The 25,695-nt window shown below is 41.9% G+C and overlaps 1 protein-coding gene across 14 annotated transcripts in view; it reads right to left on the minus strand.

Moving 5' to 3' along the window:
* Window positions 1–25,086, minus strand: part of PUM1 (pumilio RNA binding family member 1) — a 135,420-nt gene extending 110,334 nt beyond the window's left edge. For 6 of the 14 annotated variants that reach the window (XM_043532004.1, XM_037882041.2, XM_037882045.2 and 3 more), the window contains exons 1-2: window positions 24,771–24,915; window positions 19,143–19,516 (exon numbers count right to left, since the gene is read on the minus strand). In XM_043532004.1, the coding sequence (XP_043387939.1) occupies window positions 19,143–19,505 (363 nt within the window). In that variant the 5' untranslated portion in view covers window positions 19,506–19,516; window positions 24,771–24,915. Of the gene's footprint in view, window positions 1–19,142; window positions 19,517–20,183; window positions 20,289–24,770 lie in introns of all 14 variants that reach the window. The other 8 variants (XM_043532008.1, XM_043532007.1, XM_043532005.1 and 5 more) reach the window with 7 other exon arrangements.
* Between the last annotated feature and the right edge of the window lie 609 nt (window positions 25,087–25,695).

Raw genomic sequence — 25,695 nt, forward strand, 5'->3', positions numbered from 1 at the left:
CTCTTGACTTAACACACAAACAACAGCACAATAATCGTAACAGCTGAACACACTCCATGATGTTGTCTTAGAACTGGCTTAGCTGTATTGCTTTCTAACTGTGTACTAATCTCTCTCCTCTTAGGAAAAAAGGCTGCCCCATCATGCTGTTCTGTGGCAAAGACACCTCCTCCGCCGAATGGAAGACGAGTCAAATGGCCTGCAAACGTCTGCAGAGGTCTAAACCCCATGCCACCTCATTTCTCTTCAAAGCTGTGCCTTCTCACTTCCAACGGCAGCAGAAAATGTCAGCTACTCTAAAGTACGTTCAGCTACCTTTTCAATTTTAACAAAAAGGTATCCTAAGGTTTACTCTGTGAATTAACTGGAAGGCATCAGAAGTACACTATAGACAAATGCAAACAAAATAAAGACATCTGTTTACTTAGCAAAAGCCCTAAAATGCTTCTACCTGTTTTTATGGTCATAAAACTTTCAGGGCAGAAAGGTTGGAAGGAGGGATATCTGTGGAGAAGTTTACAAAGTTTAACTAAGTTAACTAACTTTGAGCACCACGATGGAACCCATCATAGCCTTGTCTAGATTAGAGACATTTGACAAGTTTGCCTCCATATACTTAAGCCAGTAACATAATTTGTGTGTACACAGAAAAGTGCTCATAATGGTGCACCGGTACTACAGCCGCCATCTGAATTACATTTGCTTCAAACATGATTAACCACCAAGTGGTCCAAGAGAACCATGCCAATCTCCAAGTATGCAGTCTCAGTGTAAGCTGAGATCACGTGCAATACAGTTCTGCCATGAATGTCTCTCAGTGCATAGGTCACTCACTGCTTAGGTGTCTTTCTGATCTATTTTCACAATTCCACTGCACAGGGTTCAAACTGGCCAGAAGGCATACCTGTAAAAACAGCATTACATGTGCCATGGAGCTCAGTTGAGAGTTATTTTCACCGTGACCATCATCTTTTACCTACCACCTCTGGTCAATAAATTTGTCATATCACCACATCTCAGTGGAGACCATTATATAATCAAATTGCCAGCTGGTCAGAGGCAGACATTTAGGCATGACTGGTATAGCTCTGGGGAGAGATGATGGTCCAGGGCCAGCTAAACTCGGTCATAGCCATATTTCACTCAGTCTATGTTAAGCAACTGGAGTGGCATCTCCACAGGTAGCAAACATATTTCACATAAAGATACATGACTCAAGGTGCAGTTCCAAATGTAAAAAACTTCCTGATTACATGAGGAAATGGACCAAATCCCTTGGACTCACCCTTCCACAAGCCTGAGGTGCTATTAGATAGCATGGAAGCGCCTCTTGACTTAATCCTGAGGCAGAAGGAAAAATTGATTGTAGAAGCCATGCAGGCCAGGGAACCAACAAGCTGGACTAGATTCCCAACAAAATGTGCAAGATGTCTTATTGCAGGTGTGGCAGGGGCCAGGGCAGTGGAGACAGCAGCCAATCTGAGGAGTTCAGAAGAAATGGAGAGCAAAGGAGCCCTTTTCTATAGGCTATATGAGTCTTGGCAGAATTTGATTTTTAATTTTTTTTTCAATTTTTTGACTATTTTTATTTTTACAGTTGTGGGAAATTAAGGGGAGAAGCGTTGGGGTTAGAGGTAGGACAGCACTGACAGTGGGACTGCAAGGGCCCAAGACACCTGAGAGTCAGGTCTGGGGGAGGCTGCGGTCCTGGGCTGGCAAACCAGAGACCCCCAGTCCAGGCTGCAAGGAAGAGGACAAGCCCCTGGTCATGGGGGAAGCCACCCTGATGCGGAACAGTTCCTGTCCAGGGTCAGTCCCCGCAATCCTAACTGGTGAGCGAGCAGGGCCGTGATAGCAGAGCTGCACAGGACTCCCTGCACAGCAGCAGGGACAGTGACACCCAATCCCTGCAGACGCAAGGTGCAGGCAGGTACCAAGGGGTATTTTTTCATCAGTTTCAGTGTGTCAGCTGAAATTGATGTTTACTGACAGCAATCAATTTAAATTGAATTCTGACAAGCCTACCTATTTGTAGCCTTTGATTTCAATATTTACCAACCAGGGCAGAATTTGCAGGGTCAGGAGCACAGCAAAGAAATTTCAGAGTTCTTACGAATTCCATTAGTGTTTATAAAATGGCAGATGGAACTTCATGAGGGTGGAAATCTTCACCTCTCCCTCTACCCCACAAGTTCCTATTCCACTGACCTCCAACATTCCCCAAAGTCCCTGCCTCCACGGCACAAGCAGCAGCTGTAACGGCTCATCGTCAGCACTTCCAGGACAGTTACTCCATAATTTCAAAATCCTGACATTCCCCTATCTTGGTTACAAGTGCTGTTATTCCCAGTCAAGGCAGAAGTGCCTGACTTGGCATTTACCGTGGCTAGCTGGCCCACACAATGTGGCTGGACTTGCACTTAATGGAGGACAAGGGGAGGAGGAATGCAAAAAAGTAACAAACTGCAAATCTAAAAATAGGATAACGTTCTGCAATAAAAGTATACACTATTCAGTATGGCACACACGCTTTCCTTTCATGACTGAGTCAGTCCATATGCTGGACCATGGCACTTCAGTAGCATGTTGCTATTATCTTTCTGCTATCACAGGACACAAGTTGAGGGTGAAAATGACTGACAGAACTAACTAGGGATGTAAATATTTTAAAAGACAACCGTTTAAACTACTAAAATTATATCATTTAACCGGTTAAAGAGAGAGGGGCCACTCCAGCCAGTGAGCTCAGCACCGGGGCTGCTCCAGGCAACGTGCATGGGTTTAACGGTTAAGATGGGTTAATGGTAAGACTAATATTTACCAGTTAACCGTTTCATATTTTACAATCCCTAATTCTAACCCCTATTTTTCCCCAATCCTGAACGGTTATGTCTGAAAATATTTCATAAAGCAAGTCCTCCTGCCTTACAGTTAAGTTTTTGGGCAAGTCAAGTTACACCCACAGACGCTCACACAACCAGTCCTCCAATATCATTATGCAAATATCTAGTACAGATTTATCAGTCCTTCCTCTTGCTCTCTCAAACAGTTCCCTCCAGAGACGTTTTCCAGTCAGCCTATAATGAAGTAGCCTGTATTACTCCATGTTCCAAGACTATCACCAGAGGACTCTCCATGAGTCTTCTCCACTTTTCTGGCATTAAATCAGCACCACCACCACACCTCATGTTTGTAAGAGCTGTGCATGAAGGCTAGTCATAGGTCCTTTACATTTCCATTCCAAAAAGAAAGCAGCCCCTAAGGCACTGGAATCTGAAATTGAAGTTGCAACTTGAGTGAGGAATTAAAATTCAGATGGGGGGGGGTATTAAAATAATAGTTAATAAACATAGGTTATGTCCCTTTCCCTATTCCCAAAAAATATCTACTCCACAATCGATATCTCAGAAGGGGGCAGGTGGATCAAACCCATAGAGATGGAACACCTGATAAAGGAGGATATCCAGGAAGAGGAAGAGCAGAGGAGATCTATTCATGGAACTGCACAGAAATGAAGAGAGGGGGATTGAATTAGGAGTTTGAGGTGCATAAAATAAAAGGATCATCACTGAAAGGCAGAACAAGAATTCTGAAAAATGCAGAAAGGTAAGACCAGCACAGACAGGCGGACAAAGAAGTGATTCTGCAGCATTCAGATACTACAGTGATGAGGGCCTTCTAACTACAGTAGAACCTCAGAACACAAGGGTTACGAACTGACCAGTCAATCGCACCTCATTTGGAAGTACACAATCAGGCAGCAGCAGAGACAAAAGAAAAAGCAAATACAATACATTACTGTGTTAAACGTAAACTACCCAAAAAAAGGGAAAGTTTAAAAAAACTGGCATGGTAAGGAAACTGTTTCTGTGCTTGTTTCATTTAAATTAAGATGGTTAAAAAGTAGCATTTTTCTTCTGCACAATACACTTTGAAAGTTCATTAAGTCAATATTCAGTTGTAAACTTCTGAAAGAACCACCATAACTTTTTTTCGGAGATATGAACATTTCAGAGTTACGAACAACCTCTATTCCTGAGGTGTTCATAATTCTGAGGTTCTACTGTAGCTGGAAATACAGATGGTGCAGAGATATGTTAGAAGAACATGTGACAGTTTCAGCGGAAGTTTTTAATGAGCAATTAAAGAAAGAAAAACTGACTGCTGCTTTGACCTTGCAACTGGCCCCTTAACTATTATTAATAGTGGCTGAAGGTATTACAGTTGCCCCACATCTTCAGCTCCTTCACAACTTTTCCTCAGGCACTCCACCCCTTCGCAAGAGGAAAATGCGTATCCTAATGAGTGCATTTGTAAGACAATATATTGCTTACACACTCTTCTACATGATACATTCCTTCTGATAATGCAAACAGGCCTGCAAGTGTTTGTGTATAATAAAGTTTATTCTTGAAAACAAGGGCTGAGTATTTTGCACATCATTCACTCCCCCAAGAACTGTTCCTTTAATATTAATCCTTCTTAACACCATCCAATACATAACCCTGCCCAAAAAACACAATGCCTGAATTATATAATTATCTACAAACTTCCACTAAGGCTAAGTATCATTATGAATTAAGAATATTTTTATACATAAAAATGAACCAAGCTACGTCACACCATATTCTACGAATTCCAGTCACTTCACTGCTCCACACAAAGTTCCTGGCCATCATTTGGAAAGCATGTGCCCAGAGCATTTATTTGCTCAAAGCTCTGCTGACTGTTCTAAGAGCTTCAAGTATCGCTACTTGCTTGTCCAGCTTTTCATAGGTTGACACCAGCCCAGCTGTCTTGGAAGTCCACTGTTAATTGAAAATGTTAAGTCAACTATCATGTCATAAAAATTAAGGCAGATAAAAGACATATTAGTCCCTGAAGAAAATCACTGTGGATCAAACATCTCCATCTTATTTTCAGTCTCCAGAATGAATAACATTATTCTGTACCCCCTGAACTTGTGTCTTTCCAAGTTTCCGCAACATACCCTAACCCTTTTTTGTTTTGTTTTGTTGGGGGGTGAAGACGACAGAACGGGCAAATGGGTTCTATAAATAGTTACTGCAGAATTCAGGAAACTCAAGTACTTAAATTTCCTAATCATCTCTGGTTCATTGGCCATCATGAACCATGCCTATGTAATACTATATATTGCCCTGCAGACTTCCACAACAAGAGCAATCACTGGTGGACTTCCCAATCCCAAACCAGTCACCTACTAACCAGTAATTATCTAAGGTAGCCAGTTTACAGAGGGTAATTGCAACTTGCTTTTTCAAGTTGAAGGAAGTTCATCATGATGGTCTGGAACTTCAGTGGCAGCATACCAGAGACACAGAGCCTTCCTTAGCCTGAAGTTATACAGCCATTACTGGTCTTGAGCATAACTTTAATGTACCTGTACGGGATTGTGGTAGGACCCAAAAGCAAGATCCACCCACTAATGATTGTTTGTAAAAACAGCACACTGTCATCTACCCGGATGGTGGGTGCACAACTACCGCATCACAAACTCACATGAACCACTCTTTCCAGTCTCTGGCTCTTTGCACTTAATGCAGAAATATAATTTACACTACTATAGCATCTAGGAGCCTGTCATGGACCAGGACCAATCTGTGCTGTACAAACAGAACAAAAAGAGACAGTCCCTGCCCCCCAATAGCTGCTCTGTTAGACAGCAGAAAACAGATGTACACACACGAGAAGTACGAGGAAACAATGAGATTATATTGGTCAGCAGGCTAGGCGGCAGTCTCAGCATACCTCCTTCATTAGCCAACTCATGACAACTTTTTGAAACATTCCAGAAGCCTTTCCTGTTAAGCAAGGAACAAGAACCAGGCATCCTGAACTCCATTTTGGGAAAAGGACTAGAAATGGAGCTGGCAACGGGGGACTTGGGGACGTTTCCCTGAGGAATATGGCCTCTTCTCCCACACTTCTCCTGTACCCGTGATGGATCACATAAAGCCTTTTGAAATCTACCACAAGCCACTGTTTCATGGAGTTGTGCTAGGAACTGTGGGAAAGGCACTCAGAGCAGAGTCATTCTACAATAATGTAGCATGGGCACTAGCGCGCATATAGACAAAAAATGCAAACAAAGTGCACCTGAAACATCATGATTAATGTGCACTAGTACTGTCAATACTCCAACCTGTGCAGCCCCACAGAAAAATTCTCTAGCAAAGACGAGGACCATGGTGCTAAATGACACTGTTGTCAGTAAATCAAAAGCCAGAAGGTTAAATACATAGGTAAACAGCGCCACAAGCTGTCTTTTTGACCACTCTCAACAGTGGCTTCACATAACTTCTTGTTAAATCAATGTGAAAGCAGCATCAGATCTACTTTTTAGTTTCTCAATGTTCAGTTTAGTTAAGCTCCCATATTTCTGGTGTCTCAGAATAAGTCAGTTTTCATCAAAATGACGACCATTAGCAAGGAACTTGAATGCTAATTTAAAATAAATTTTAATGTTTATGGCTAGCCACTTGATGTAAACTTCGCATGTTGCATTGAGAAAATTTGGATGCTACAGTCTCTTCGTATGAATTTCATTTAAAAGTACTGCAGTATGATACCAAGTCTCATTTAACATGTGATCCTTAAGTGTCTTAAGATATTAAAAGACTAATAACCTTAAAGAAATGTAATTTATGTAAGATTTATTTTCTCCCAGACAAACAAGTAGTAAAACCACCCAGAAAGTCTAACTTCATCCAAAATCCCTTAGGCCACATTTGATGGACTTCTCCCTTCATAACAGGAATGCTTCCATCATGCCAGACACACTGCTAGCCACTTTTACATTTGCAAATGACCAGGAGTGGACCTTGAACTTTTTTTTTTTGGGCGGGGGTGACAGGAAGAAGAGTAAAAAAAAAAACAAAAACAAAAAAACACACACACACCTTGAGAGTCAAATAATTTTTTTCTTTCCGGGAAGTCTTAGTACAGACTTTTTGCTTCATAAATAAATATTAGATCTTCTTGAAGAATCTTATGTATTCTTTCCCTATAAGGGCTGGGGGAGCTTCAGGGTTTGTTTTTTCTTTGGTAGTGGAGGATATTAAATGAGAGATTGAATTTCTGCATTTATTAGTGGTACGGATGTCTGAACGGGACTTAAACTGTCATCTATTTCCACTGATGCTGCGTTAAATAGAGCATCCAAGGATAATCTAAACTAAAATAGAGAGTCTCACTGTGTAGTTGCTGTAAGCAAAGTTCATTGCACACACATGGGGCTGTTTCATTCCCACCACCACCCCACCTCCTATCCCCCTCTATTTCAGGGACTTCCCGCAAACTCCCCAATAGGGGTACTCTCTGAATCCCCCTCCATGGTACTTTGTATGCACCCCCATTCCCTTCTTTTTGCCCTCATTTTCCCTTCCTCCCCACTATTCTTATTTATGTTCTTTCTGCTAGAGTGAGAAGTCATTTGGGGTGTCAATTTGCAGTATCTCAAGACAGCACAAAAGGAATAAATGCAAACTATAACAATGCGAAGGAAAGATAGGAAGAGGCCAATATAACTGCTTCAGGAGCTCTTTAATGACCTGAAAATCAAAACAGAATCCTGCAAAAAAGTGTAAACATGGATGAATTGCTAAGGAAGAATACAAAAGAACAGCACAAATATGTAGAAACAAACATCAGAAAGGGTAAGGGAAAAAATGAGTTATACCTAGCAAGGGACATAAAAAAAAGCAGTAAGACGAGATTCTTTAAATACATTAGGTGCAAAAGACAGACTAAGGAAAGCATAGGTCCTCTACTTAGCAGGGAACGAGAGCTAATAACTGATGACATCAAGAAGGCTGAGATCTTTAACACCTATTTTGCTTCAGTCTCCACTAAAAAAGTTAAAAGTGACCAGATACACCACACAATTAATATTAACAAGAGGGAAGGAACACAAGCCAAAAATAGGGAAAGGACAGGTTAAAAAATATTTAAATTCGATTTATTCAAGTTTGCAGGGCCTGATGAAATTTGTCTTAGAGTAATTAAGGAACTAGTTGAAGCAATCTCAGAACTGTCAGCTATTATCTTTGAGAACTCATGCAGGGCAGGCAAAGTATAAGAAGACTGGAGAAGGACATCGTATCTATTTTTAACAAGGGAAACTAAGAGGACCAGGGAATTCTAGACCAATCAGCCTAACTTCAGTACCTGGAAAGCTACTGGAACAAATTACTGAATAAGCACTTAGAGGATAATAGGGTTAAGGAACAGCCAGCATAGATTTGCCAAGAACAAATCATGACAAACCAATCTAATTTCCTTCTTTGACAGGGTTACTGGCCTAGTGGATGGGTGGGAACAATAGATGTAATATTTCAATTGCATTAAGGCTTCTGACACAAACCCACATAACAGTGTCATAAGCAAACTAGGGAAATGTGGTCCAGGTGAATTACTATAAAGTGGGTGAGTAAAGACTGAAAGACTATACTCAAAGAGCAGTTACCAATGGTTCACTGGGAGGGCGTATCTAGTGTAGCCTCTCAGGTGTCGGTCCTGGATCTGATATTAGTATTTTCACAAACATCTTGGATAACGGAGTGAAGAATATGCTTCTAAAATCTGCAGATGACACCAAGCTGGGAAGGGTTGCAAGCACTTTGAAGGACAGGATCAGAATCCAAGCTGGGAGGGGTTGCAAGCACTTTGAAGGACAGGATCAGAATCCAAAGTGACCTTGACAAATTAGAGAATTGGTCTTAAATCAACAAGATGAAATTCAATGAAGTACAAGTGCAAAATACTTCACTTAGGAAGAAAAAAAACAATTCAATACACAATTACAACATGAGGAATAACCACACAGGTGGTGGTAGTGCTGAAAAGGATCTGGATCAGAAATTGAATATGAGTCAACAATCTAATGCAGTTCCAAAAAAGACGAATCTTATTCTGGGGTGTATTAACAGGTGTGTTGTATGCAAGACACGGGAGGTAATTATCCCGCTTTACTCAGCACTGGTGAGGCCTCAGCTGCAGTATTGTGTCCAATACTGGGCACCTAAAAGGTTTAGAAAACTTGATCTGTAAGGCTAGGTTAAGAAACTGAGCATGTTTAACCTTGAGAGAAGAAAACTGAGTGGGGACCTGATAACAATCTTCAAATTGAGTAGGGCAGTGGTTCTCCAACTTGTTCCGCCGCTTGTGCAGGGAAAGCCCCCGGCGGGCCGGGCCGGTTTGTTTACCTGCCGCATCCACAGGTTCAGCCGTTCGCGGCTCCCAGTAGCTGCGATTCGCTGCTCCGGCCAATGGGAGCTGCTGGAAGCAGCGCGGGCCAAGGGACATACTGGCCACCGCTTCCAGCAGCTCCCACTGGCCTGGAGCAGCGAACCGCGGCCACTGGGAGCCGCGATCAGCCAAACCTGCGGACGCGGCAGGTAAACGAACTGGCCTGGCCCGCCCGGGGCTTTCCCTGCACAAGCGGCGGAACAAGTTTGGGAACCATTGGAGTAGGGTAAACTGGATGGTGATCAATTGTTCTCCATGTCCACTGAAGGTAGGCCAAACAGCAATGGACTTAACCTGCAGCAAGGGAGATTTAGGTTCAATATTAATATCTAACTATAGGGATAGTTAAGCTCCAGAATATACTTCCAAGGGAGGCTGCAGAATCCCCATCATTGGAGGTTTTTAAGAATAGGCTGGACAAACACCTGTCAGGAATAGTCTAGGAGGTTGACTTGGTCTTGACTGAGTGCAGGAGGCTGGACTGGATGGCCTCTCGAGATCCCTTCCAGCCCTACATGTCTATGATTTTAAACTGCATTGGGGGGGATGAGCAGAACTGAGATAGGGATACTGTTATGCTGGAAGTCATTCATGGCTACCATCAACCAGTTCTTCATTACATCCAACAGAGAAATGCCATGGCGTTGAGCATAAGGCCTTGCATCACTTGGCCGCTCAAAGCAATCAATCTGAATTACAACTCCAATTGATATGTTCTTTCTTGAATCATTGAGGATATTGGCCCCAATCTTGAAGAGATGGAGAGTGTTGCACTAATTTCAGTGAGACTTTGCACAAGCTTGGTAGTCCACTTATACAGATTGCTTGGCAGGTTCAAGACCAGACACAGTACATTCATCAGGGCAATAACCTCAGGTGAAATCTTGACCCAACAGCTATCAAAGGCAAAATTCCCACTGAAGTAAGGGCGGCCAGGAATACATCCCTTGTGTCTAAAGTACACTTCTTGGTGCTACATAAACAGTCTAACTGTCGCATCAGTTTTCTATTTTTTATTCCTGGAAAGTAGTAAAGAGTTTCTTTTGTTATCTGCCTGGATGGATAAAGTATTTGATTTCTGTTTTTATGATTAATAGTTTATTTTAAGATTGAGGCACCTCAGTCTGGCCTTCTCACTTACCTCTGTGGTGTAATCACACAAGCAGATGCTCACCCCAAGAAATAGTATCCCTAATACTGCTTACTTTTGACCTATATGCATTTGTATGACAATCACTGCACTACCCAAGTACCTTGTGAAATTTACATATGGGCTATCTCGAATGTTAATAGTCTTCCATTACATTTTTTAAAAATTTGCTGAATTTTTAAAGTAGAAAAAACTTATTTCTTCTAGTAATACACAATTCTCAAATTGTAGCATATACTGAAAATTTAAAGTTATCAGTATTATGAGAGCAAGGACAAGTAATATGAAAATGTTGAGCCTGACTGTAGCACTATGCAACTAAATCTCTTTTTTAATCCCCAGGAACGAAAGGTAACTTCATACAGTGGAGATGTCTGAATTGTTCAAGGTAACTGTTTTAGGATATAAAGAAGGTGGGTTTACAAACCTTTTGAAACAAAAAAAAATTTTAAGCTAACCCTTTGTGAAGGTTTATAATACATAGGCAGCAGCAGCCAACTGCTCTTATTAGTTAGTCTAGAGGAGATTTTGACTCGCATCTCTTTTTGTCTTGCCTGTAACATACATGTGATGCTATACATAATACCAGAGACAACATTTACCAATTTGTGACAAAAAAGCCCCATACAGGCTTGTCAATGACAATTAGGTGCCAGGGTTAAAATATGTTGTTCCATCAACTGATTACTGTACTATTTTTAGTCCTCTTCTATAACAATAGTCAGGAGAGAAAGAATGTGAAGTCACAAGTATCAGACAGGATTAGAAGCTTTAACTACTATTTTTGTAGTAAAGAATTCATAATTAGAACTGCTACTACCATTAGCATTTGAAGCAAAATGCTATTAAAATTACAGACGGGCTAACATTTTACATGGCATTTAGCCAAGATGGTTAATAGTTATGGAAATACTTAAGACAGTCTAGTTAAACTGCTGTTTTTGGTTCGTTAATAATAGTTTTTTACTTTGATTTTATAGAACTACTAGAACATACCCCTTCACACACCACACAAATTAAAATAAGCAAAACCCCCACATCTTAAATCTGTGCACAGTATTTAACTTCAAGATCAGTTGATGAAAAAGCGTATTTTTGTTCTTCCTAGGCAAGCATGAGTCAAGTAGATTAAAAGGATATGGTACCATATAATGAAATCACAAAGACTGCACAAGTGATCAGGTGTGCTCTGTGAATTAAAGCTAGGTACCTTGTAATGGATTTAATTGTTAGCAGGGCCGACATAAATTTACAGACTCAAAAACAAAAATATCAACAAATCCTGAAGAACTAGCCAGTCCCTGTAGATTAAGGTTTTCTACAGAAGATGATATATTCTAATTTCAAGTATTCATTTCAACACAGTGTTAACTTCGCAGCCAAATAATTTAAATGGTAACACCGTCAACTATTTCACTGCTACCATAACACCCAGCTATTGTGCTTACCATGAAAGTACATGGAAATTCCAATGGAAATTCCATTAATTTGAAAGGCTGTTTCATGGTATAAGACTACAGATATTAAATATGCAAACAACTGAATACTGTATGTGCGGTCACAGGATTTCCTTCTTGCCTCAAGCTGCAGTGACTCTCCTTGGCAATGTGGGCCAGACTGCAGTAGCACCTAAACTCTGCTCGGCGCTTTCCAAAAATGGATTGAGTCTCTGGCCGAAAAAGCTTACAATTAAACAGCACTTCCTTTGGAGCAACACTGGAGCCTGTCTCTGCTTGACTTCCCAGGTCGTTTGAGAGAAAGAGGAGGTGATCCCCTCCTTAAGCAAGCCTTGACCATGTTGTTTGCCATCCCAAGAACCAAACCTAGCCCTTCACAGAATCATAGAATATCAGGGTTGGAAGGGACCTCAGGAGGTCATCTACTCCAACCCCCTGCTCAAAGCAGGACCAATCCCCAACTAAATCATCCCAGCCAGGGCTTTGTCAAGCCTGACCTTAAAAATATCTAAGGAAGGAGATTCCACCTCCTCCCTAGGTAACGCATTCCAGTGTTTCACCACCCTCCTAGTGAAAAAGTTTTTCCTAATATCCAACCTAAACCTCCCCCACTGCAACTTGAGACCATTACTCCTTGTTCTGTCATCAGCTACCACTGAGAACAGTCTAGATCCATGTGGTAGTGAAACATAGTAGGGAGGCTGAACGGTTTAAATAGTGGATTTGGAGAGAAGTGAGGAGTCAGGAGAACTGGATTCTATGCCCAGTTAAATGTAAAGTATTGATTAAGAAGTTCAGTGCTCCCCATTCAGAGGGCTTCACAGAGACAAAACCCGAAATGAACTCCAATCCTCACCCTGCCACTCTCGCTATATTTCTCTTACTGAGTGCATGGATAATTCCTCAGATGTGAGGAGATAACCAGGGACAGAAGAATGCTGCAGGGATTAGCTAATTAAAGATGCTCTCAAAGAAAGTAAATCCCTAAAAATTGTTCTTGCATCTTCAAACCATGACAGACTTCCGTATTACTCATTTACTGTAATTTGGACATAAAGCCCTGCATTTACTGTAGTTTAGAAGGGGATATCACTGAATATTAAGGAACAGCGACACTTGACTGAAATGTTGAAAGATCATGGTCAATGTCTTCATTTCCCTGTAACATCTGTGTGCAAGGGGAAAAAAGTAGCTTTTCTGAGTTTTCATTAAGTGCTAAAGGTAACTCTTCTAAGATCTCTAAGCCAAGTGCCTTTTTTGTACTAGGACTTGGTGGCCCCAGGGATCTGTAATAAGATACGTGGTCTTTCAGCATCAGACCAAATAAAGCCTAGCCTGGTAGTCATCAGAACTCCTATGTGATAACTGTTTAGTGACTTATGTGAAATGAGTTACTGGTCTCAATTCAAATTTTTCTGGATAAGTGCCACAACAAAAAACACCATCACAACAGCAACCTGGGCAGATAGTCTAAAGAGTCAACGGACATAAAATACGCATTGAACTTTCATCCTTCTCCTGTTTAGAGGTTAAATATATTGGCAGAGCAGACCTTGTTGCCAGCAAATAGACTTCAAGAAATTTTAAAGACAAAAAGATAATTGTTTTGTAGTTACTTCTAGACCCTTTGGGTTTTTAGGAAATCAACCTATAGTACAGTGGTCCCCAAACTGTGGGGGTGAGTCCTCCTATGGGGGCGTGGAGGAACGGGGGGGGGGGGGGGGGGGGGGGGCGCACAGCAGGGCTGAAGCCAGCTCTCCCTGGGGGGGTGGGGAGGGAGCTCCACTACCAGCCTCACTCCTCCCCCAAACCTGTTCAGCCCTCAGTCCTGCTCTGCCTCCAGGCCCACCTCCACCCTCACTTCCTCTCTGCCCCCAGACCAACTCCATCTCAATCCCCGGCTCCTACCCCATGCCCAGTCCCATCCCCAGGTCCACCTTCAGCAAATCTCTGCTGCTGATGAAGCCTTGGCTATTAATAGGGGTGGGGAGCGCGGCCACATTCCATTACTTGGGAATGGGGTTTGAGCACCATTGCTATAGTGCAGGGGTCGGCAACCTATGGCACGCGTGCCAAACCCAGCACGCGAGCCAATTTTTAATGGCACGCTGCTGTCTGCCCGGCTCCGGGCAGACAGCAGCGTGCCACTAAAAATCCTGCCCAGCCCGGCCCGGCCCGCTCTTTTCAGGCCCCCACCCACCGCTCTCTCCTTGCAGGGCAGGCAAGCTTCCCCTCCCACTGCCTCTTCCCCAAGCGTGCTGGGTTCCTGCCCCTCCTCCTCTCCCTCCCTGCGGCTGATCAGCTGACGGCCCTTGCTACGGAGGGGGAGAGGTAAAAGTGGAGCTGCAGCGTGATCTCTGCTCTGGGGACCTTGGGGAAGGGGGTGGAATCCAGGCATATCCCCTCCAGCCCCCTGCCGTGAGCCGCTCAGGGCAGGGGGCTGGGAGCACCCCCATGACCCCAGCCCACACCCCCAGCCCTCTGCCCTGACCCCTGCACCCCCCAGCCCTTTGCCCTGAACCCTCCCCCACACACACCCCAGCCCCGTGCCCTGACCCCTGCACCACCCCCACAACCCCAGCCCTGACTCCTGCACCCCCCTCACACACCCCCAGCCCCCTGCCCTGACTCCTGCACCCCCCTCACATACCCAACCCCCCCACACCCTATGCCCTGACTCTTGCACCCCCCCAAATCTCCACTCCCATCCTGAGCACCAAACGGGAGCTCCTGCACACACACACACCCACATTCCCACCTGCACCCCTCGCACCAAATGGGAGCTGCCCAGGTAAGCGCTCCGCACTCAAACCTCCTGCCCCAACCCTGAGACCCCGCCCTCATTCTAGCTCCTGGCCAGACCTGCACCCCAACCCCCAGCCTGCTCCTTCACCCCAGCCCTGTTCTCAGCACACTCCCACCCTCACTCAGTGCAGAGAGAGGAAGAGAATGGCTAGAACCAGGGAGAAAGTAGGTACCTACTCTATGTGGACAGGGCCGGGACTCCAGACCGGCAGCGGGCTGAGCGGGGCCGGAAGCCGGGACCCTGGCTAGCAGAACCCCAGACCGACAGCAGGCTGAGCCCACTGCCAGTCTGGGGTCCTGGCCACCAGCCCCGCTCAGCCCACTGCCAGTCTGGGGTTCTGGCTGCCTGCCCCTTGCCAGCGGGGGTCCTGGCCGAAGGCCCCACTCAGCCCGCTGCCGGCCTAGGTGAACGGAACCCCAGGCTGGCAGCAGGCTGAGCGGGCCGGCGGCGTAAGATCAGCATTTAATTTAATTCTTAAACATTTTGAAAACCTTGTTTACATACGACAATAGTTTAGTTATATAATATATAGACATAGAGAGAGACCTTCTAAAAAACGTTAAAATGTATTATTGGCACGCAAAACCTTAAATTAAAGTGAATAAATGAAAACTTGGCACACCACTTCTGAAAGGTTGCTGACCTCTGCTATAGTGTGTCTGAGATCAGGAACCTTTCAAAAGCAGTTACATCAGTATCTGTACACAACAGCAATACTGGATTTATAAAATACACCACATGCACCAGATTAACCAAGATGAGAACGGAGTCTTGGTTGATAACATTCTTACTAACCAGAAAAACTGAGATTTTTTCCTGAAGGGGAGAGAGGAAAGGTTAGAAAAACTACATATAAAATAGCAATTGAGCGAAGACACATTTTTTTCTTCCATTTTGAAGGTTATTGTTTGGAATAGGATGACACTGTCTACTTCTTTTGGAGCATCGAGAAATGTGTTCTTCGGTTACACCTGTCAAAGCCATCTACCATTTGAATTCTTTACAGCTGTCATTCCAAGGAGGAAACAGCAGCAGCAGACAGGTGAAAAAATAAAAACATGGTAAACAATGAAAAGCAAGCATACTGTACATTTACTTTAACACACGTGTTATATAACCATTGTAGTAATACAGGCTGAAATGTTATTTACTGAATTTGCATAAGTGTCTTCTGTGCCACAGAGAGAGAGAGCTCCCAGCCCCAAAGTGCTGACAACAGGTTACGTCTGAACAGTTGACACGAAGACACAGGAAAAGGGATTAGGAAGCAGCCATTTAAAAAAATATCAAAATCTTCCCACCGTTAGCTACAATCTCCTAAACCCTGCACATTTCACGCTAAACTGTATTAACGGATAATTAACCTGCACGACCTTCCGCTACCACTGATTTTCTCACTTGATGCCCAGCACCACCCTCCACTTTACTGTCTGCAGCACAAGCCCTATACCACTTGCAGATATGGATACACAGTCCAAACACAGCCAGATGGTCCCCACTTCAAAAGACTTTACAAATGTGAAAACCTGACCCATAGGGTGCTCAGCACCCTTCAATTCCGATTGACTGCAGTGAGATTTAAGGGTGTGGACTGAGGCCCTAAATAGACAAACAAACATACCAACAAAAGAGGAGTGAAAAGATACTACACAAGGCGGGAGTTTTATTTGTTCAATAAAAATTTGGTTTTTAAATTGCGTCCTAATTTTTAATCCTTTACTGTTCATTATCAACCTGTTCCGATTTTTCAAGTCATCTTATGAGAACTTAATACCTCCAACCTCGACCCCAGATATTCTCCTTCCACCTCCTTAAAAGTGAGTGACACGTGACCCAAGATGATATATACAGGACCAAGGCACTGATTCTGCGAGCGTATGTTGGCAGACACCTGTACACACATGGAACATCTTACAAGATCAGGGCCCAAGAGGGAAAGAAATGACAAAAGTCATACAACTTAGAACATTTGGGAAATCACTGCGGGATAAGGTGCAAAACAAGTCAACACAGGTCACTGTCCCATACCATACCGATAACCTTAAATTGACCTTTAATTTCATTTAATTAAAAAAGGATATGCTGAATGCAGAAACTGGTTAACGTAACATTAAGTCTGCACAGTTGAAACCACAATATTAGGAAACTAAACAGTTATGGTCGTAACGAAATTAAGCGTGTTAAGGTGGAGTATTGTAAAGCATATATATCACAACAGTAATATTTGAAGCTACCATGAAAAAACAGAAAAAAAAATGCTATACACTTGCAAAACCGCTAAATTGATACTGCTGTATATTTCCTGACTTTGTGATACTAAATGGCAGCCTTAATGTTAGATTATATTTGCAGTTAATATCTTCATGTTTGGGATTTAAAACAAAACCAAACAAAAATCCTACTCATAAATGCTAAAAAAAACAAAACACTAAACAGCCCCAACTAGATTTTCAAACAACATGTTTTTCAATAAGGCGTTACTTGTGGTGTTATTTAACTCGAGAGCTTTCTGCAAAAGAACAGCAGCAGTACATTTGTGGCAGCGTAATAAGTCTTTGAAACAGTTGAAACAGGTCAAATTAGTTTTGTTTTTTTTTAAATTAAAGCTTAAAAGTTTACAGACTATTACAGAATGCAGTAAAGATTGCAGACACCTAGAAACTGCAGGATATAATTTTTTTATAGCTGCAATTTTCTACCATTTTTGGTGGCGTTGCTACCTTTTGGGGGGCAGGGATTGAGAATTTTGCTCATTTGTGCATTTCAGCATGACAAAGCCATCCTCACACAAAATATCCCAATGCTACCCCAACCAATGTGTAACCAGTGTTTGGTGCCTACTGATTATCACTTAATAGCAGCAAATTTGAGAGACCATAAAATATTTAAGTAGATAAGAATCATCCTCTGACCTACATTAACTACGTCAAAGATTTAGTTAACAGATAAAGCTGGAAGACAACTTTTATCATTACTCAAATCTTCAGTTAGATGATTTTTTTTAAACAAACTAATGGCAGTCATTCCAGACTGGAGTCCAACCCATTATTTTTCTTCACGCACATTTTAGCTAAATACTTGTATTTGCGTGGAGGAAATAATTAGGCATAATATTTCTTAAAAATAAGTTTAAAAAGACACTGCCAACTTTTTTCCTAGCTCTATTTCATATTCTGGATTTCATCCTATGCTTCTTAGGGAACTGAAATTAATGCAGTTCTTTGTTTACTTCTTTGTTTATGCATGTGCTGATATTACTCAAATTGCACAATTTTCACCATAGCGTTTAGTTATTAGACAGCCCTGCAGAGAAAGCAGAACACTTTTCTAGAGGGAGGGGTTAATTTCTGGTTTATTTTTCAAACTTTGTGATAGGGTGATTCACTTTTAAAAAAATTAGCTCTTTTAGAATGGAGGTGGTGTCACACCAAGTTCTAACAAGTTGAATATTCAAGTCAAATTTTGGCCATGCTCCTTTAAATCGTGAATTTAAACACACTTTTTTTCTATTTTGATAGAAAACCAAAAAGCTATGTAAGCAATGCTGAGGTTTTAATGAGGTTACAGAAGCTTTGTTCCTGCTGCTTTTAAGAGATTTCTGGGAACCACTGACTTCAAAAAACATGCTTACCTCTAAATGCTGTTGCTGTATCTCCCTTATTAGAGGAAGCAGGTTTTTTAGTTCATCCCTGTACTTGAAGAGTTACCTACATGTCACAGTCAGATAGCTAAGGAGTAGTACATGCACTTGTTTAAGCCCCAGCGTATAAAATAATGCTGTGATTTAAACCATACCTCTGGTTAATGGTTAAATTCTCTTTTCTCTTTCTTCATTTATATGCACAGTAGAAGTATCCGATTATTCTTTAGGACATTAAATACATGTGAAAGCAAAGTTCTGTTCCTTAGCACACGGTGAAACAACTGTTTTTTATAAACTGCTTTCTTCCTCATTCAATTAACCATGCCCTGCCCCCTTTCCCTCACTTCTCCTTGTGCTGCAGACAAGTACCAGAACTGTGTGCATTTCAGTATTAGAGTGTGAAGCTTTCACCATTCCTACATGCTTTAAAGGACAACACAGTTTTGTAATACCATTACATAAAAAATAATGTAACCACAGCATTAGGTTTGATAAGAAGCAACAAAGAACGCTAAACTGGTTCACACATACAAAAATCAATAAAGAGGACTGATGAATTTTGCAAACAGATCCATTTTAACTACTGTCACAGAGTGCAGTGGGATTTCCAGTTCAACATCATCAAGAGTGAGAAAACATTTCATTTATAACTAGTGAGGCATTCAAATTCTGAAAAGAAAGAAGTCTGGCTGACACCATCCAAACCACACAATAACCGGCTTAAGCTTTAAGAAGGTTCATTAAAAGCAGCAATCCTAGCATGATTTGTTCATGTATTCAGTCTGAAATATTGAACTTTTTTTTTTATTTTATTATTACCTGATGTTCTGCATGAATGTTATCCCCAGTAGGCCAGCGATGTTTGCTGTTATTATAGCCGCCTCCACCACTTCCTCCTCCCCCAAGCTGCTCACCATGCTGCCTCTGAAAGAAGTAATCCACCATAGCGTCGTCCTGAGAGCGGCCTGCAACTCCTATGGATCCAGGGACAGGACTGGAGTGGGTCCCTGCTGCAAGCGCTTGATTTGCAGCTGGCTGTTGCTGAGCCTGGGACCCTGTTCCAGATGTCAAAACAACAGGCATGTTGGGATTAGCTGTATCTTGTGTGTGCTGCTTCAGGTGGGGGCTGAACGAGTCCTGCCAGAGCACTGCTTTTCTCTTCAAAACACACGCAACGCTCATTCCACCAACACCTAAGGAGACACAGGGTTTTCTATGTTTAATCATTTTAATAACTGATTAAGCACACATTGCCTACATCAAGAAAAAAATCTTTACTTCTTTTGACATGTTTATGCTTTCCTGTTAGTCACAACTGACCCATATCTCAGAAAGCTAAATTTAACAAACTTCATTTCAGTAAAATATATTAAAAATACACACTAGCCAAAACAACAGTTAATTCTACAAGATGCTGCCAATACAGCTAAGATATTCACAGTTGCCTGTTCTTGGAATCAGACCACCAAGTTGTGCAAGTGAAATTTCTTGTGTGGTCAGCACACTAAAATTTTGTCTCAGTTTAATCTAAAATTGAGCACCGAAAACTTCTCGGGGAGAAAAACCTGGGGCATGTAATGGAATTCAAAATACAACATTAATGTTTATAAACTTCTATATTAATGGGAGTTCTGCTACAGAATCTGTCATTTGCATGTAAATACTACTAGATTACTAATCCAATAGTTAGATAAACCAAAAAAAAAAAAAAAAAAAAAAAACCTTAAATCAGCCAGTTTTTCAAATTCAAACCTAAAATATTATTTGTACACATGCTATTAGTCATGCCCCAAACATAACTTGCACTGTGTTGCAAACACTAAGGCTGGCTTTGGCCATGAGACAGTAAGATATACGCACATACTTATGGGAGATTCCCTGAAGAAAAAGCAGCTAACTTCTTAGTGACTGGGACACCAACAGAATGTTCCAGAGCTAGATCAGCTGACAGCCTCAATTCAGTTACTGATGGAAGAGAAAAAAACTAAACTCTGACCGTAGAAACTATCTAGCATAGCAAACAAAGCAAAAAAGAGAATCCATCCCACACAGCGACCAGAATACTATGACAATAAGTGGGTAAATAATATTGCTAATCAGTTAATAAATCACTATCTCCAAAATGTTCTGATACAGTATGAAATACTGATTTCATGCTGCTATGGTAAGCCTTTTTTGTTTTGTGAAAGCAAAAAGATCAATAATCCAACACGGACAGTGATACCACAGAAGATTCTATACACCTTGATAGAAAAAGTGTTTTTTTTTTTTCTTTATGTAATTCCCACCCCATTAAAAAATATATATACACAATCAGGTATTTAAGTCAGAAGAAATTCATGCACTATTAAAAATGCTAAACAGACCTCGGACTTCTAAACTTCGTGTCAATTATTGCCCTGGTCACCCAACTGCAAACCCACAAATATCATGAATAGTTAACAAAGATGGACTGACAGCAGAATTTGCCCCTCATTCATTATCATCACAACTGCATACCATCATGCAGGAAGTCAACTTCCACATTCATGATATGGCTCTCCCTAGCATATCTTGACTGAAAACTTTGGCCCAAACCTGCGAACAGTTCTGTGGGCTCTGAAGGGAACCTTTATCTCCTCTTTTCATCACACTACTTTTTAATAACCATCAAATTCTACAAGTGACTTTCAGGAACAACTTCATAACTGCACTGGAGTGCAAGATGGCAACAAACAGAAATCTTAATTTTGCTCAAAAATCACCTAGATTTTCCCTACCAATGTGAAGTGTTTTTTCTCTTATTCATCTGTTAGCGGAATCTGAATATAGAAACTTCAGTAATAGGATTTTTTCCCCTCTCCTTAAGTTTTTCTTTTTTTTTTTTTTTCTAGAGCAATGTAAACAGGTTACTTTGCACTTATGCACACCACTTTACATGTTCAAAGAGGTGTACAGACATAAATAAATTTATTTAGCAAAACCTCATTGGTTCTAACTTTGATGTAAATCTTACCACAAAACCTAGTAGTCTCATTCCACTTCTCAAATATAGCACTATAGTGAGGTCTCATTACTAAAGCTTTATTATTTTTACAAGATACTCTTTTACCAGCATACACTATTTAGCTTTCCTATAGTAAGTTCTACTCACACACAAAGCAAACAAATAAAAAAAACTAAATGAATCAAACTCTCCTACAGAAGGAAGAAGAAAGACAGATTATTTCTATCATTAATTTCTTATAAGGGACTCATACTGTGATGACGATGGCAAAGTACTTAGGTACTCTGGGGTAATGTTATGGATAACTAAAACTGAACTAATGCCTGTCAAAATAAATGGAAAAATATATTGTGAGGCAGTCTTAAACACACGCACAACCCGCCCCCCAACCTTCCCATGGTCCCAATGCTTCAAAGATTCACATATGTGAATAACTTTATGCACTGTGACAGGTTTCAGAGTAACAGCCGTGTTAGTCTGTATTAGCAAAAAGAAAAGGAGTACTTGTGGCACCTTAGAGACTAACCAGTTTATTTGAGCATAGGCTTTCGTGAGCTAAGCTCACTTCAGCGGATGCATCCGATGAAGTGAGCTGTAGCTCACGAAAGCTTATGCTCAAATAAATTGGTTAGTCTCTAAGGTGCCACAAGTACTCCTTTTCTTTTTATGCACTGTGAATATCCCCACTGAAATCAATGGGACTACTCACAGCACAAAGTTAAGCATGTGCATAAATCTTTGCAGCATTAATGTCCAACTTAATTTCCTTATTCACAAAATTTTGTCGTCTGCAGTCCCATTCCCTCCCCACCCAGTTAGAGCAAGTTACCGGGGATTTAATCACTCAGAGACAGTGATCCCCTTTTAATTTTTCCTTTAAAAACGTCCATATTACACAAAACTTTCCAAATGCTCTAACAAACTAACATGCCATCATTTTCTATTACGGCCATGATAGATAATAGCACATAGTTGAGAAGTAACAATAAAAGGTTTGGCAGTTGTGGCCCAATTGAGGGATTTCCCTTAATGACCTAAGTGATACCCCACACGACACGGAGAAATGCAGCATCCTGATTTTCAAAGCTTTTAATGGGGAAGGGACCTGCCCTTTTCTATGTTTGAGACCTGCTCCTTCTTTAGCCCCAGCCTGCTACATATTTACATTTACATAAAATACCTTTTAGAGGTTCCATCACCACTCCTGAAGTTAAGGGGTGATCAAGCTTTATCTTTCCCACATCTGAGGGGCTGTCACTTGCTCCCTCAAATCTCACCGGGGAGGAGAAAGTGTTATAAAATTATTATTCTCTTGACACTAGAAAATCCCAGTCAAGAGCTAACAAGAGCATTATTACGTTCTGTACAACTGTCTGTATTCTCAGAAACCTCCTCTTTCATTTAACATGGACATGGCAATCCCAAGTCAGAACAGAAAACTTGGCACAGGAGACATTTTGAAAAAGAGCAAAGGGGGGAAAAAAGCATGATGGGAAGTTCAAGTTTAGTTCTGAGATATGTTTTAACAGAAATGTTGCGATAAATGTAGCACACAGCTGAATACTGTCATTCAAAGCATACAGAGCATCAGAAATATGTTAAGTCACCTACACAACACATACTGGTTAACTAACCAGCAGCTGCAACTCATATCACTGCAAGTGTCTTATAGCTACTCAATCTCTTTTACTTTTCAAACTCTTTCTGTATTTTCCATATAAAGAGTTTCCCATGAGCGTTATTCATTTACAAAATAAACAGCCTCCTATAGGACATTACAAAAAGGGATTGCCAGAGTGAAATTACTATTAACATACGTTTCTTTCCCCTTACACACACACACGCTGGTAAACGAGATGTTTTATGTTATCATTACCATAAGACTGCATGTAATTTCCTGTCTGTAAGCAACATAACTTTGGGGACATAGCTAAACAAATTCTAACTACAAGAAGCGATGGCCTTAGAAAAAAATAGCTGTATTCTGCATGTAGCATAACTACTACTAATAAATTCAGAACTCAATAACTGATCTCCAAGCGCTCTGATTTAAAAAAAAGTTTGCAGTAGTATTTTAAAAATTGGAATGGACATGAAATGTATTTTGCAAAATTAAACTATGGAAAAATAGAGGCCTTTACAGATTCCTAAAGTTAGACTACGAATCAAAGCCGCCTACCCATTGTTTAAGAGGCATCTGGTGTACAAAAACGTAAAAGTTCACATTTTCATTAAAACCTAAGGAGACACAGCAGGAAGTGGGTAAATTGATAACCCACTAAACTTCTTAAACCAGCATTAAAACACGTCATAAGACAAATGCTAAACCACCCACCCTCTCAGTAAAAGGAAATTCCTCACTCATGATCTGCTTAATAAAATTTCTACTTGGAACCAAGTTATTAAGCACTGAACAGAAAAAAATGAAAATGGGAGTTTCTCTCAGTGTGGGGTAAAGAACAAGTTCCAATGTTGTTCTCTTCAAAACAAAACTGTTTAATTAAAAATGATCCAACACAAATACTACAGAGGGAGTAAGCACGAAGAGAGAACAGTACTATGTACTTATAGCACATCGGAAAGTATTGTGTGTGTTTTATTCCCTTCCACTTGAAATGATAAAGACCTTCTCTTACAGACTCTCACACACCAAAAAAACAACAGGGCTTACACACACAAAAAATCCCAACCATTACAGAGATAAAACACAAACCGTAGGAATACTGGGACACTTATGACAATAAAAATGGATCACTTTTTTATTTTTCAGAATTAAATGCATGCACCTCCAGAAATCCCAGGTATATCTTATATACATTACACACACACACACACATATAAATACACACACACGCACACACAGTTTCCCAGCAATTCCTGCTGATAGGAATCTGAACTGTGTACAAGCTACGAATGGTTTGGACGCTATTTATCACATTTACTGAATTCCCCCCCTTCCGCCCCCCCCCCGGCGACGCCGTACAGCCAGGTTAAAATGTACACGATGAATTACATGCCGAGAAGAACCCCCAGTCGGGTATTATTTTTTTAAACCAAAATAGCTTGAACCCACCCCCTGCACCCCCCAAAATAAGGATGATTTCTTCTCCCCCCAGGAGGATCAGGGCAGGGGATTACCTCAACTTCACAGGGACCCAAGAATAAGGGTTAATGGAGTTTGTGGGGGGGGAGTGGAGGGATTTAGGACACGTTATGGGGCCCCCTGCACCTCCCCACTCCCCCTCCCTCCTTCCTTTGATAACAATAGGGGCCTTGCTCTGACTCCAAAACATGTACAAGGAACAGAGCGAGAGGAGAGACCCAGGCACAGCGACCGGCGGGGGCTGCCTTTCGGGGCCGCATCAACCCCCACCTCGAGCCCCTAACCTCAATATGACCCCACCGACTGGTCCCCTGGGGTGTGGGACCCAATTTAGTCCCGGTCCAGTCCGGATACTCACGGGCGGAGCGGTAGGATGAAGCTGGATCTCAGCCCCCCCCAGGCCTCTCGCTGGCTGCCTCTCCCCCTGCCTTTCACTCCGACAACATGGCGGCCCACTGGGCACTGGGACGGCGCGATGCATCATGGGATGGCTAGGCAGGCCCGGCTTGCTGCTGAGCCTCCTTGTCCCTGCTCCAGGCTGGGTGGCAACCAGCGCAGCATCAGCTCCTGTGCTGGGGCTCAGCTAGACTGGGCCCTGGGCCCTCTCTCCTGGGCAGCTGTCTGTGTTAAACACAAGCCCAGATCCAAGGCAGTTCGTCCGCATGCCCGTAAGCAAGACAGAGGGCTAGCGTTGCACAGATACGCCGAGGAACCCAATCCTGAACACGCACCCGGATGAGCTCATCCACCGCATGCACATACCCTGACGCCATATGCACACACCCCAACAGGCTCCCTTACACCATATGTACACCCTGACTGGCGTCCCAGCCTTATACACACCCAAATGGGTTTTACACACACCCTGACTAAGTTGATCTACCCAATACACAACACCGCATGATATTTCGGTGTGAGATTTTTAAAGCCCCTGCTCCAGGAATGATGTTATTAGGTGACCATCTCAGCTTTCAACGTTTAAAAACTAAGTTCCTATTCCTCACAGTTGTAGAAAAAAAGATTGAAAACATGACCTGAACCTAACCTAAAGACTCAGGAACCAGAAGATAAATAAAAAGAACCCTTTTTTTAAAATCTTATGATTTTGGGGGGTCCTGACTCACAATTTTTGAACACTTGGGGTTGGCAATGTATAAACCAAACTGATCCTCTCCAGCTGAGAGATCCATATTTGCAGAGTGTCGAATATCACACAAAAAACACATATCAATTCTCTCCAGCTAAGACTGAGCTCTTATTTTAATAAAAACCAAAAGTGTTAC

Source organism: Chelonia mydas, chromosome 19, assembly GCF_015237465.2.
Source record: "Chelonia mydas isolate rCheMyd1 chromosome 19, rCheMyd1.pri.v2, whole genome shotgun sequence".
Taxonomy (NCBI): Eukaryota; Metazoa; Chordata; order Testudines; family Cheloniidae; genus Chelonia; species Chelonia mydas.